Source organism: Onychomys torridus, chromosome 12 (assembly GCF_903995425.1).
Source record: "Onychomys torridus chromosome 12, mOncTor1.1, whole genome shotgun sequence".
Taxonomy (NCBI): Eukaryota; Metazoa; Chordata; class Mammalia; order Rodentia; family Cricetidae; genus Onychomys; species Onychomys torridus.
Window position 1 is genome coordinate 9,435,920 of NC_050454.1, and position 13,028 is coordinate 9,448,947.

Here is a 13,028-nt window from a genome sequence, read left to right on the forward strand (position 1 = left end):
CTTGAACAAGTTACCTAATTTGACTTACTATTGAGATGTAGAGTGTTTAGAGGTTCGTGATAATTAAACAGGCTCATGAACGCCAAGGATCAAACAAGAACTGCCATACTGGGTGTCCTGGAGGTGCCTGCGCTGCCCACTTTGGACATATTGCTACAACTTAATGAGATTCTTAACAAAAAAAAAGTACTGGGAAAGCAAACACTTCAAGCTTTTAAAGAAGTGGCTTTATAGATCTAAAATTGAGATTTCTTTGGAGACTGAGGCCATTTAAGCTAGTTAGTCAAAGCCAGTGAGGAGAAAAATAGTCTCAAATTCCCTATTTGACAGACATGAAAGCAAAATTTAATCTTATGGTTCGTTTTATGCTCTCACATTTAACCCTCTTTTCCTTAACTAAGTGATGGCATTGACAGCAAGGGAAATTAGATCATGGAATCCTTACTAAAGCCCCATTAACAGTCCATGAATCCTAGGCAGAGAGAGGGTCCCCAACACAAGTGCTTGTCTGTGCTGCTGCACCAAGCTAAAGAACTATGTCTTTAAGGGTCTCTGTGTGATAATGGGTCCTTTGTTGTATATCTGTACTTGTCTTGAGAAAGGGCCTCATATAGACAAAAAGTGGCCTCCAACTTGCTATAAGGAGTGTGGGATCTCTTAGTTCCTTAATTACAAACACACAGGGTGCAAGGATGCCAAACAGCCAGACTACCATACTTCTGGGTGACTGTGGCTATCGGGCTGTGCTATCCTACAGCATTATTTAAAATGGTGGTTGTTCAAGCTGTGCCTTGCCTTAGGTGACTCCATTTTAAGTGCATATGCAGAGGCAGGGAGACTGCACTGTGGATATGGGAACGCCATCCAGCACCACCCACAAGGCACGGGATGGTAAATAACTTATTCTTAAAAGTGGAAGGGATGCAACTATACACTTCTCACAGACAGTCAGACTGGAGGGGCACATGGGCACATTAAAATCCTGTCAGAGAAACCAGGCTTGGGAACTTATTAGACAAGCCAGACCAAGGAAAAGGTTCCACCTCTCTCATCTGGACCCCAGAGGCCACTCAAAACCATGATGGTTTAGGACCCAAATGACCTGTCAACACTTAGTGTGTGATTCAAGGACCAACCTATCTCCCACCTGTCCCAGCTTCCGCTATGCTCAGTCCCCACTACTGATACTTGCCTGGGGAGCAAGTCTGTAGCTTGAACTCAAGTCTGAGGCTCAGCTCAGTTTGGCCCTACGACTTGATTTTACAGTGTTGTGTCCAGGTCGCAAGAACCCCCCAAGCAAGACCACCACAGACACATTATCCGATAAACACAGAGGTTTTTATTAACAGGAAAACTTGGTCTGCCATCCAACATCTGACACAGCAGGTTGAGGAGAATGGCCCCGAGCACTTGCTTTAAGGGGTTTATATAGGAAAAGTTTACATGCAGCTTGGGATTGGATGAGAGGGCTAGGAGTGAGGTCAGCATAAGGTTACTAATTGCTAATAGGACTCAGGGTATCTATAGAGACATAAAATTTTATTCCCTATGTCCTGCTTTTGTTGACACATTTGGATTTATTGTTGCGGTCCTGCTCTCCTCTGAGGTCAACTTCTGGTCAGTTGAGCCCATTACTCCCCATATCTTGTTTTGCCAAGTCCAGGATACATAGATTTATTGTCCTAGCCTTACAAGTTCAATTTCTGATCACTTCTAAAACTGCTGGTCAGCAAATATCTTTGGAGGAGGGGAGGGGGAAGCGCCTCTCAATATGGCTACTGACTTTTTCCCTTTCAACAAACAGCATGTGCAACAGCTTTCTCACCAGAGTTAAATATGAGCTCCCCTAGTCCCATGATATCTGCCTTACATCCCTCAGCATCCTGTTTCTGCTTCTGATTGAGGCCTTTTTGGGATTCCTTGAACTCTGATGTGGCCTCTTTAATTCTGTTACTATTCTATCGCACACACATGTATGTGCACGTACACACACACACACACACCTACCTTACACTTTGGGAGTGATAAGAGAGATGGTCCAGTGGTTAACAGTACTGAGTACTTCCTGGTCTTTCTGAAATGTAGAGTGTGGTCTCACTCTCTTCCTGATGATATCCGGATGCAGAACTCTCAGCTCCTCTCCAGCACCATGTCTGCCTGCCTGCATGCTGCCATGCTTCCTGCCATGACAATAATGGACTAAACCTCTGAACTGTAAGCCACTCCCAATTAAATGTTTTCTTTATAAGAGTTGCCATGGTCATGCTGTCTCTTCATAGCAACAGAAACCCTAAGACACAGGTCATGCCCCAATAGCCAGTATCAGGTGACTCATAACTACCTGCTACCTTCAGCTCCAGGACAACCAGTGCCTCTGACCTCCACAGACATCTGCACTTGCATGCACAAACACATGCATAGACACATAATTTAACTTTTTAACTTTTTTTTAAAAAGCTGAATTCCTTTAAGGGGGGGGGGGTTCTTTCAGCAAGATAGGTATCTGAACCAAACAACCAACAATTATACCAGAAAGTCAATCTGAGGACGTCCAACTGGTGACATGAAAGAATGACATGGGTGATGTAGGAGTGCTGGCTGCAACACCAGGTCTGGATGCCTTCTCCTTGGTCCTCAGACCTCCACCCCAAAGCAAAATTAGCCACGTAGTTCCAAATTTTCCATTCAATAATTTGCACAGTAACTTCTTACTTTGAAACTTTCAACGAGAAACTCTGAAATCAACTTTTACTTGTATCTGCAGATCATCCATTTTAGAAGCAAAAGGCAGAGGGCAGAGAAAAACCTACTTTTGATATAAGCAAGACCCAGCCCCATTAAAGAGCTAAAAGCCTGTTGAGTAATAATGTGTAGATGTCGCCAATAAAAAAATTATCAGCCACATGTAATTTTAAAATTATGGCTCCAACCTTAAGGGACTTTATATTATATTTGAAATAGAAATGTTATAAAGCAATCTTCTGGGCTGCAGGATAGCCTGGTGAGAACTCAATGGAGTAGGTTTAAGGAAAAGGCATTAGGCAACATCCCATACTTTTACCCTTGACCTCAGAGTGTCTGAAGTTTGGGGCCTGGACTGGAATTCTGGAGATTAAACAATGGATGCTAAAATTACCAACACTCAGAGGTCTTTGCACATTTCTGTGTGAAATTTAAATATTGTGATATCCACTATGGCTAGACGTGGCAAAATGGAAAGACGTCAGAATTAATGCGCTAAAACCTTATGATACCTGCAATGAAATTTTATCTGAAGGCATAGCATTTAAAATGAAGCTAATTGCACCTGAGACGTTGGTTCTGGATATGTCCTGGCAGTACAACAGACTTTAGAGCAATGGTTTTTAGAATATGTTTGCCCACATCAATCATATATCTTTGTTTTAACCTAGCCAATTAACAAAATGGCTTCCAGGCGGTGGTGGCACACGCCTGTAAGCCCAGCACTCGGGAGGGAGAGGTAGGCGGATCTCTCTGAGTTCGAGGCCAGCCTGGTCTACCAAGTGAGTTCCAGGAAAGGCGCAAAGCTACACAAAGCTACACCCCCCCCCCAAAAAAAAAAAACAAAAAAAAAAACAAAAAGACAAAAACAAAATGGCTAAAGTAGTTACATAAACTAGACAGGAATCAATGAAACCAGCATATACCAGCTCTAAATATAAGGATACAAGGATTTGAATCCTTCATAGTTATCCCAAAAAGATGAGGGACACACACCAACCTAAATGGCTCAGCTTGGCATATTTGATTAACTATGGTGATGAACTGAACCTAACTCAAAACTAATTAAAATACTGGTGATGAGGAAGTCCACAAAAGAGAAGAGGCCTTGGGCTTGGGGTTCTGAAGACTCATGCTTTCATTTCCATCTCCCACAGTGCCATCCAATGTCAGCTGCCATGACTGAGTGACAGTTGTCAGTACCAATATAAACCGAATGCTTCCTCCTGCTTCCTCCTCCATATTCAGGAGGAGTATGTGCTTCTGTTCTGGCTCTCCGCAGGGCATGTCCCCAGCTGGAAGAACTGGGATTGGATGGCACTCCTTCATGTTTGCGACCAAGGAAAAATAGGTTTTTATTCACTGGCTTTTCTAATCAGAAGGCACATCTGGATCTGGGAACTAGCTGTTTAATGAGGTTATACTTTGTGTGGAGGATAGGTATCTACCACCAGGAACATGGGAGGAAAGAACACAGGCTGCTCACTATGTAGACTTCTAAAGGTACAGGCTGTGCTTACTGACCACTGCTGCATTGCTAAGAAGAAAGCAATTTCAAAGCTGGGTGTGGGGATACACACTTGAAATCTCAGCACCCCAAGCTCAGGCTGAAAGATCTAGAGTTCCAGGCTAAAAACAAAGGGCAACATAGTGAAAATGGGAGGAAAGAAGTGGGGGGGGGGGGGACGACTTGAGATTACAAAGCAATAATGACAACAAAAATTCCAAGGCCAGTATGTTTCTTTTTTATTTTTGTGTTTGACTTGAGATTGTTGAATGATTTATAAGCATTACATTAATTCCCATGCAAAACTCCAAGACCACATATGTCTGATTTCAATTGGCCAAAACCCAACCTATGAGTCTGGACGTTCAAGACCAAAACCACCATGTTGCTTGACTTTTCCATTAGCAGACATCATGGGTCATCTAGATCAGCAAGCCCGTCAATGACTCCAGCACCACTGTCTGCCTTCTTGCATTCACACCAAATCAGGCCAGCGCCCCCCCCAGCACCTAAATCCCACAGCACCTAAATCTGGCAAATCATTTCAGTCAGAAAATAGGACTCCTGTATTCCAACACAGCCACTCAGTATTCCCTGGTTCCTGCTCTACGGTAAAATCTGCTTTGAACAGGTATGGTATCTTCAATTTGGGGATAATTCTGCCTGTCTGTTTTCCATCAAGGTCTCAGGAGAAATAAAGACACTTTATAAAAGGAAAGGGCAAGAGAAAGAGCTCTAGGACCCCCCCCCAAAATAAATACAAAGACACCCACTTTGTCAAGTATTATCTTCCCAAGCTTTAGCTAGTCACTGAACAGGTATAAAGCTTTAAAAACTTCCCTCAGTAAGGCAGGAACCAGAACTATCAAAGAGGGCAAAAAGGGAACTCGCAATTAAAGGAGAACTAGACAATGCAGAGACTCATTCTACTGACCCAGAGAACAGGACTAAATGAAAATCGACAGTATTTCCAGAAAGGATGTTAATGTATACTGCACACACACGACGCAGCTCTAACAATGGCAAAGACTTCATTAGTGCAAATAACAATTAGAATGGTGTGCTCCTTAATAGGATTTAAATAAGGCTTCAAATAATTACAAACACTAAAACTAACATTTGGAAACCTTAATTCTGTTTGGAAAGCTATCAAACCCTCCCTCCAAACCATCCAATGTTTGCTGATTCGAGGACAATTACATTCAATGAGGTTGCTCAGAACACGATGTGCATCATTCTTTCTCTTGAAGTTTCCATCGGATAGAAAAGGGAAACTGTTCCGATCGCTGGGTCCAAAGAAATAAATGCCACCGGCATGCACAGGGCCTCCAGGTTCTTAGGACTCTCAGATACCCATCTCAGTGAAAACTCAGAAGAACAAGGTCAAAAAATAGAACAGGAGCAGAAGAGAGTTCGGATAAGTTAAGAATGAAACGTGTTCCCCCAAACCCACCAACAAATCTACACTGGGTGTGAGACAGAAAACAAGAAACAGGATTCATGGGCAGTGTTGTCTATATGGCTCAAGTTCTCCTTAAAAATGAACACCATAAAAAAAAAATGTGACAATAACTAGAAAACAAACAGCGAAATCAGGCAGAATATGAAATAGTCATAATACTGTTTCAGAGCCTGCACCATCCTGCAGAACCAGGAAACTTAAAATGTGTCCTTAACAAATCCAATGTAAGCTGGATATGTAAAAACAGAAGGACAGAATCACACACCACACTACACGTTATCTAAGTCTTAGAACCAAGAAGGAGAAGAAAAATAAAAGGTCAACAAATCACTCAGAAAAATTTATCATCGATCCTGAAATGGGGCCTCGTGACGTCGTCGGGGTTAATAAAGACCGAGATGGACTTCCCTGGGTTCTCAGTCACTAGCTGCTGCAGTTTTTTTGCCAGGCGGTCATCAGGCTGATTGGGGTCCCCTCCATCCGACTGTGGGGAGGGGATGCTGGTGGCGCTGCCCCGCCGCTGCAGCTTCAGCGTCAGCCGATTGGCTGCCTTCACGTGCTCGATGGCGGTGCGCAGGTGCTCGGCAGGATCTGAGCGCACGGAGGACAGCTTCCGGGCGTGGAGCATGACTGTCTCCTCCGACAGGTGCTCCAGCATGTTGCACTGAGGGATGAAATAATTAGGGCACATCTTGTTGACCAGACAGTGCTGCAGGTCATCAATGAGGCCCAGCAAAAAGTGGGCTGCATAGTCTTCCTGAGCCAGGTAGCTGGCGGGCAGTCGGTCACAGGCCCAGAGCATCATGCTCCGAAGGTGATAGGGACTGATAGCCTTGGGCCTTGACAGGAGTTTGATGATGATAGCTTTGCAGGCCTGGTAGGCCTGCATGAGACTGCCCGAGATGCACTTCTTCAACTGCACCTCGCTCCTGGCAAAGGAAAGTCGCCACTCATTGTCCTTCTTACCCTTGTAGGAGCAAGCTGGCACCAAGTAAAAGCCACTGATGACCTCTTCCTCAGTGATCTTCCCATCCCAAAAGTGGTTCTCCATGAGCCAGCTCTGGGCCACCGCGGGCCAACCTTTGAAGGACACCACAGGGACAATATCGTACAACATGCGACTGCTCCCCACACCCAGAATGATGGAGATGATGGTCCCATTTTTTTCGACTTTTTCCACCTTTGGCATCCCTCGCTGGGGTTTCTTCTGTATCTCTGAGAGGACGACGCTGATGGAGTCATAGAACCAGTCAGCCACTTTGGTGGGAGAGAAGAAGTAGTTGGTGGCACCATTGATGTGATCTGCGATTGTGCAGCAATCTTTCCATTTACTGATCGTCCCCTCATCGAAGAGCCGGAGGCTCAGCCAGGAGTGGCATAAGGCTGAGTGGCGCATATCGAGTGTCACAGGCTGATTACGGTCATGCAGCTTGAGGGCTGGCACCAGAAGGGTAAAGTCCATGTCGTAGTCAGTGCCACGGGCATAGACGTTTAGCTCATCGAGGTCCAGGTCCACCACACCCTCTCGGACTCCTCCAGAGAGCAACAGGTACTCGTTAGCCACAGGAAGCTTTTGATCTAATTTCTGCACCATCCCTAGGAACACAAAGAGAAAACACTATTACAAGAAGCACACGGCCAAGTGTGTTACTGTGGAAAGCTCTGACCTCCAACAATGAAAGGCACCAGCACAAAACCAGATCTCCGGCACTGCACAGACCCAGCTAACAACACTGCTCAGGGCCTGCCCTTGCTCGGGGGAAGGACTCTGATAGATTATTAATGTGAAAAGCAGTATCACGTTCACCATCAACCAAGCCTCCTCTTCCCGGTCCTCCCCTTGAGTAGGAGAGTCTCCATACACGCTCAGTCATTCAGTCTGAGAGCCTCCATAGGCTCCAACTCTTCTTGACCTTGTACTGCCAAAACGCATCCACATCTCATCCCGTGCCCTCTGTGTGTATGTGTGTCTCACTGCTATCCTTGGCTCTCCACGCTGATGCCAATCACGTGAAGTCAGCCTAGTGTTTTGCCAAGCCCTTCTCGTTCGCCCAGCTTCTTCTCCCAGCGTGAGTATTTCTCTGGACCGGAAGTTCTCAATGTGACTGCAGAGGCTTTCAAAGGACAATGTGTTCCTAACTCGGGCACATCATCTGACCTTTCTGTTTGGCCATGGCATAGAGTTACAAAAGTCACGGCGTATGCAGCTATGGGTGATTTAGTGGGTAAGTCAAGGCAGTGTTCTGAAACAGTGCTGGTGGGCGATGGTTCTGTACCACTGGCATGTGCTATTGCCGCTAAGAGTAATAAGCTGAAGGTTGGGGATGTAGCTCAGGGGTAGAGGGCTTCACCTAAGCATGTGCAAGGCCCCAGGTTTGGTTCCCAGCACTACAAGCACATGAATAAAAGAATAAATGAGCAAAAAATCAAATCTCACTTACAAAATCCTTCATGATTTGGAAATAAATGGCTCAGAGGGAGATAAGGAAGGAAGGAGAAGGGTAAGGGAAAGAGGTTTATATATATATATATAATATCTATGTTATATATATATTAGTATACTATATATAAAATATATGTGTGTGCATGAAAAGATCATAATGAAATACATACACTGTTCTGTACAATAAATACACTGACAGTTTTTAAAGAACAAAAATCCTTGATGAAGAAAAATGGGTGGTTTTATTAAATCTCCCTCTTTGAACAACGAGAAAGATTCCTTTTCTCATCTTGGGTGTGGCAGGCAGACTCAATCACAGACTTCCTCTGCCTCACACTCAAGTGTGGAGGCTAACTTCAGGAAAAGCACTCTGGAAATGAGCTGTGTCTTGCCTTCTACCTGCCCTTCCTCGGCTCCCTCTCAGGGGTGTGGATACTGGAATGTTCTTCAGTAAATATCCCTGACTTGATCTCAGAGGTTGCTTCTGAATACCCCCAGCTGTGACACTACACACTACCCAGGCAAGCACAGGCTGAGGACCCCAGCTGTGACACTACACACTACCCAGGCAAGCATGGGCTTCACTAGAAACCACACAGAGGAATTTCATCTTCCTTTTCATATGGTTGAAGAAAGCCAAGTTAGCAACAGGTAGATAAATACCCCCATCTCAGCTGTTACCATGTTTCAATGTCAACCTCTTCTTTTTGTAAGGTTAAGACCACTTATTAACCCAGGATTTAGCTATGAAAGAAGCAGATTGAGCCTTCTGATTTCAATGTCTGTTATGAACTCTGCTTTGGATTCTAACAGTTTTCTTTAGGGAGACTTGTGTGAAAAAATAGCTAAAAAGCTCCCTTCTCCTTTTGCCAGCGTGGAGAAGCTGTGGCTGCTTGCACTTGGTGTACAGATCCCTGGGGGTTGGGAAGTGGAAGCATGGTAAGCTAAAAATCTCTCTTCAGCCCTCTGCTGGACTGGGGAAGTAGTGGCTTTTACCAGTTGCACATAAGGAACTGGAGCCCCTGCCGGAAACATAGTCGCCTCTCCTTCCAACAGCTGTTTCTACATTTAGTTAAAACTAACTTTTCTTTCCAAGGAGCCAATATAAAGTGCTTGGCCAATTCTAGGATTCAGGAGTTAGGCTGGTTTTGAACACTGCTTCTCTCAAAAAGTACAGAACTTCAGCAGCCTAGTGAGCATGGGGCTTCACTGTCTATCCTCATAGAAGCTGGGAACTCACTTGCTAAGACGACACTCATCTGGGGAATCTGCACTTTCATCTAGCCTTCTTGAGATGGCTAGCTCGGATTTTGATAAAATTGTGATGACAAACCGGAGCCTTCTCCAGCTCTATCCACCCCCAGACATCCTCTTTGCCAACGAGTCCGGCTTACGTTTAAGCCAAGCTGAGCTGATACTGGCTATCATGGCAGATGGATTACCAGGGGCTGTGCATGGACACAGAGAGGCATGGGAGTTCACTGCACCTGTGGATGCAGGGTTGGCTGCAACAAGTGTGCCTCGGAACGGATTCCCTTTCGCTCTTAAGTCACATCTGAGTTCAGGAGCAGAGCACCAGAGGAGGCACCAGCTGCAGAGCTCACCAGCAAAGACAGAAGAAAGAACAGACAACAGCCCCAGTCCGCTCTCCCCAGAAACTCTGGCTTCTATTTGCTCCTGAGAAACTCTACAACAAGGCCATCTTCCCATACTCCTCTAGGCCGGTGGTTCTCAACTTTCCCAATGCTGCGACCCTTTAATACAGTTCCTCAGGTCCTGGTGACCCCAACCATAAAGTTATTTTTTGTTGCTACTTCATAACTGTAATTTTGCTGTTATGAATCATAATGTAAATATTTTTTGGAGACAGAGGTTTGCTCTATGCTTTGACTTTGTCTTACTGAGTAGTTACTACTGACGAAGACCTTAATATTACTCTTTATAGACACGGGGGCCTCAAGTTTAGGGAATGAGCTCCACATCACCCCTTACTACTTTGTGGATCTTCAGAACATCAAGTAAGAGAACATAGGTATACCTGTCTCCCTAAGTCCCAGTGGATGAAATTTGCCACATCACACTACTTTAAGAAATGATTCAGTTCAGAATGGTACCCGTTGAAACTGTACCCTGAAACCAAATTAACTCCATCAAAGCGTAAGACACACACATCCTATCTTCAAAGCCCCCATTTAATAAATAGTAGGTAGATAAGTGGTATCAGTGTCTATGTAGAGACTTGCAGAGTTCCTTTAAACACACACACACACACACACACACACACACACACACACACACACACACAATTCTGGAGAAAAAGTTGTAAAGTTCTAATGTCTTGTACCTCTAGTCACATTCGATAAATTATCTTTGGTTAGGTATACAAGTATCTTTGTGTGATCACAGAATATTAGTAAGTGTGCTACCACTTTCCTGGCTTCAACTCCAGTGACACACACAATTAACAAACAGAGTCTTATTCCAGCAGTGATTAATAATGTCGGCCACAGTGTGGGATGATAGTGAAAAAGTCCTCTGTGACTCGGATACACCCTCTAGGGTGACAGTGCCCTGGGCTGATACATAATGAAAACACCCCTGTAAAGATATCACGGCTTTGACTTTGCAGGAAGAAATGCCTTTGCCACACTCAAGATCCCAAGAAGCATCCTTAGATGTGGGCAGGGCTATCTTTTTCTAAGAACATCACCACCCAAAGAATTCTTAATGGCCCAATTTGTTGTTTTGGCATCCCTCATTCATATCCAATAAGTCATCTGTCTGGAGTCTCTCTCTCTTTCTTTCTCTCTCTCTCTCTCTCCACCCCCCCCTCCATGTGTGCGTGTGATGTACAAAAAGAAACACCTAAGATTCTGAGAAATGACTCATTGAAGGCTGCACAGCTTTAGTGACATCACCAAGACCACTGCCCTTTTCTTATATATGCTGTAGAGGTCAGATTGCCACATACACACTGCTCTCTCTGTGACAAGGACTCAGCTTAACAGGAATGCAAAATGGCTTGGAAAGGAAGCAGCCAGGCTCTCCAGGCAAAGCAATGGCTTTGTATTTTTGTTGCTGGAAGCTTGACCTTGGACCAGTAACAGAGCATATCTAGCTACCTCCATTTATTGAGAAAGAATGAACACAACTGGCCTTGAAAAATGCCATTAATGTTCCCAAATAAATAGACTGCACAATGCTAGAAACACAGAGGATACTGATGGGGCCTTCTAGCTGTTCAATGATCTCCTAGACACCATTAATATTCACATTATGGTAAGATTTTATAAAGCCAATGAGTCAGTGTTATTTTGTACAGTTGCTTAGACAACTGCATATAGTTTTTTTTAACACTCTGAAATCTGATTAAAAATCCAGGCATGGCCATGGTCATAACTATTCAGTAGTGTGTATACAAGAGTAGGAATAACTAAAAGGTGCCCCCTCAAAGAATGTCCTTGGTCTTTGCCATTTTGACCCTGATCAATATACATGAGTGCTGGGACCAGAATAAGAGGCCTGGGAAGGTGTCCTGGGTTTGTCATTTACAATTTAGATGAGTCTGATAAGATATCTAAGCTTCCTGAGTTTCCAATTCTTTATTTAAGCAAATAAATAAACCATCATCAGAGCTGATACCAAGTACCTAAGCATGTAATAGACATAATTCATTTTTCTCTTATGTGCGCCCCTTTCCACCACCTATAAGCCTGACACAGCAAACCAGACTCACTCTGGAGAGGGGTTTGGAAGCTCTAATAAGGTGACCTAAGCAAGGCCTCCAGCACACTCAAGGCACACAAGACACTAGATGAAACGAAATGAATAGCGTAGCCTCTCCTTTGGCTATAACGAGACTTCTGCTGGCCCGGGAACATGTCCCTGGGTGGCAGCATGTTGGTGGACACACAGTTTGGCAAATGGAGGGCAAGCTGGATTCCACCAGTCCCCAGGATGTGTGGGCTGAGGAGCTTGAGCAGCTCCTTGGGGGCCTTGACCTGGATGAATGATCGCCCTTTTCATCACTTACGGCAGTGGCATGCTGGCTTTCAGGGGTTCTCTCGTTCCTAAATCAGGTAATAACAAAATGAACATGGCACAGAATGAAAGCTGTGTCATCACCAAGTCCAGCGACGCCTTGTAGTCAAGGTTTTACTTTCCTATGTCTAGAACAGACTTTGGGATCGGAAGGCATCAGCCTGTGCAATGTATCATGTGTTTCAATCAGTGTTAAAACCTCATTAGCTGCCGGGCAGTGGTGGCGCACACCTTTAATCCCAGCACTCAAGAGGCAGAGGCAGGAGGATCTCTGTGAGTTCGAGGCTAGCTTGATCAACAGAGCGAGTTCCGGGACAGGCTCCAAAGCTACAGAAAAAGAAAAAAGAAAAAGAAAAAATCTGTCTTGAAACAAAACACAAAATAAAACAAAACCTCATTAGGTATACCATGGGTCACAGAAGGGCTGGCAGCATACATGTATAAAATGGTGTACTCGTCAAAAATTCAAGTAGGGTAACAAAAAGCCTCGCTAGTTCATTATTTCCCTCTCAAACTGAAGTTCTAACAGTGAGTGGCTTTTTCAAAGACTACTAAGCTATTGAAGAGATGTAGGTTTCAAGTCTGTGGGTGTACGTACAATGAACATGATTAAGCACTCTATGCCCTGCTTTTCTTAAAACTGCAGAATACCAACCCCGAGTGTGTAAGGTAGCCACGGTGGATCGCCAAGCACACATCTTGCAATAAGCAGTTGGCTGCTGAGTTGTCAGTCAGTACCCTGGGAGTCCAGACTTGTACAGGGGCACACGTTAGCAACACACTTCCCACTGAGGAATACTGAGCTCCATTTTGAAGATACACAAAAAGTTTCT

The 13,028-nt window shown here is 44.5% G+C and overlaps 1 protein-coding gene across 2 annotated transcripts in view; it reads right to left on the reverse strand.

Moving 5' to 3' along the window:
• Positions 1 to 4,464: 4,464 nt before the first annotated feature.
• Mb21d2 (Mab-21 domain containing 2) overlaps positions 4,465 to 13,028 on the reverse strand; it is a 109,542-nt gene continuing 100,978 nt past the window's right edge. For both annotated transcript variants that reach the window (XM_036204001.1, XM_036204002.1), the window contains exon 2: positions 4,465 to 7,307. In XM_036204001.1, the coding sequence (XP_036059894.1) occupies positions 6,043 to 7,307 (1,265 nt within the window). In that variant the 3' untranslated portion in view covers positions 4,465 to 6,042. The remainder of the gene's footprint in view (positions 7,308 to 13,028) is intronic.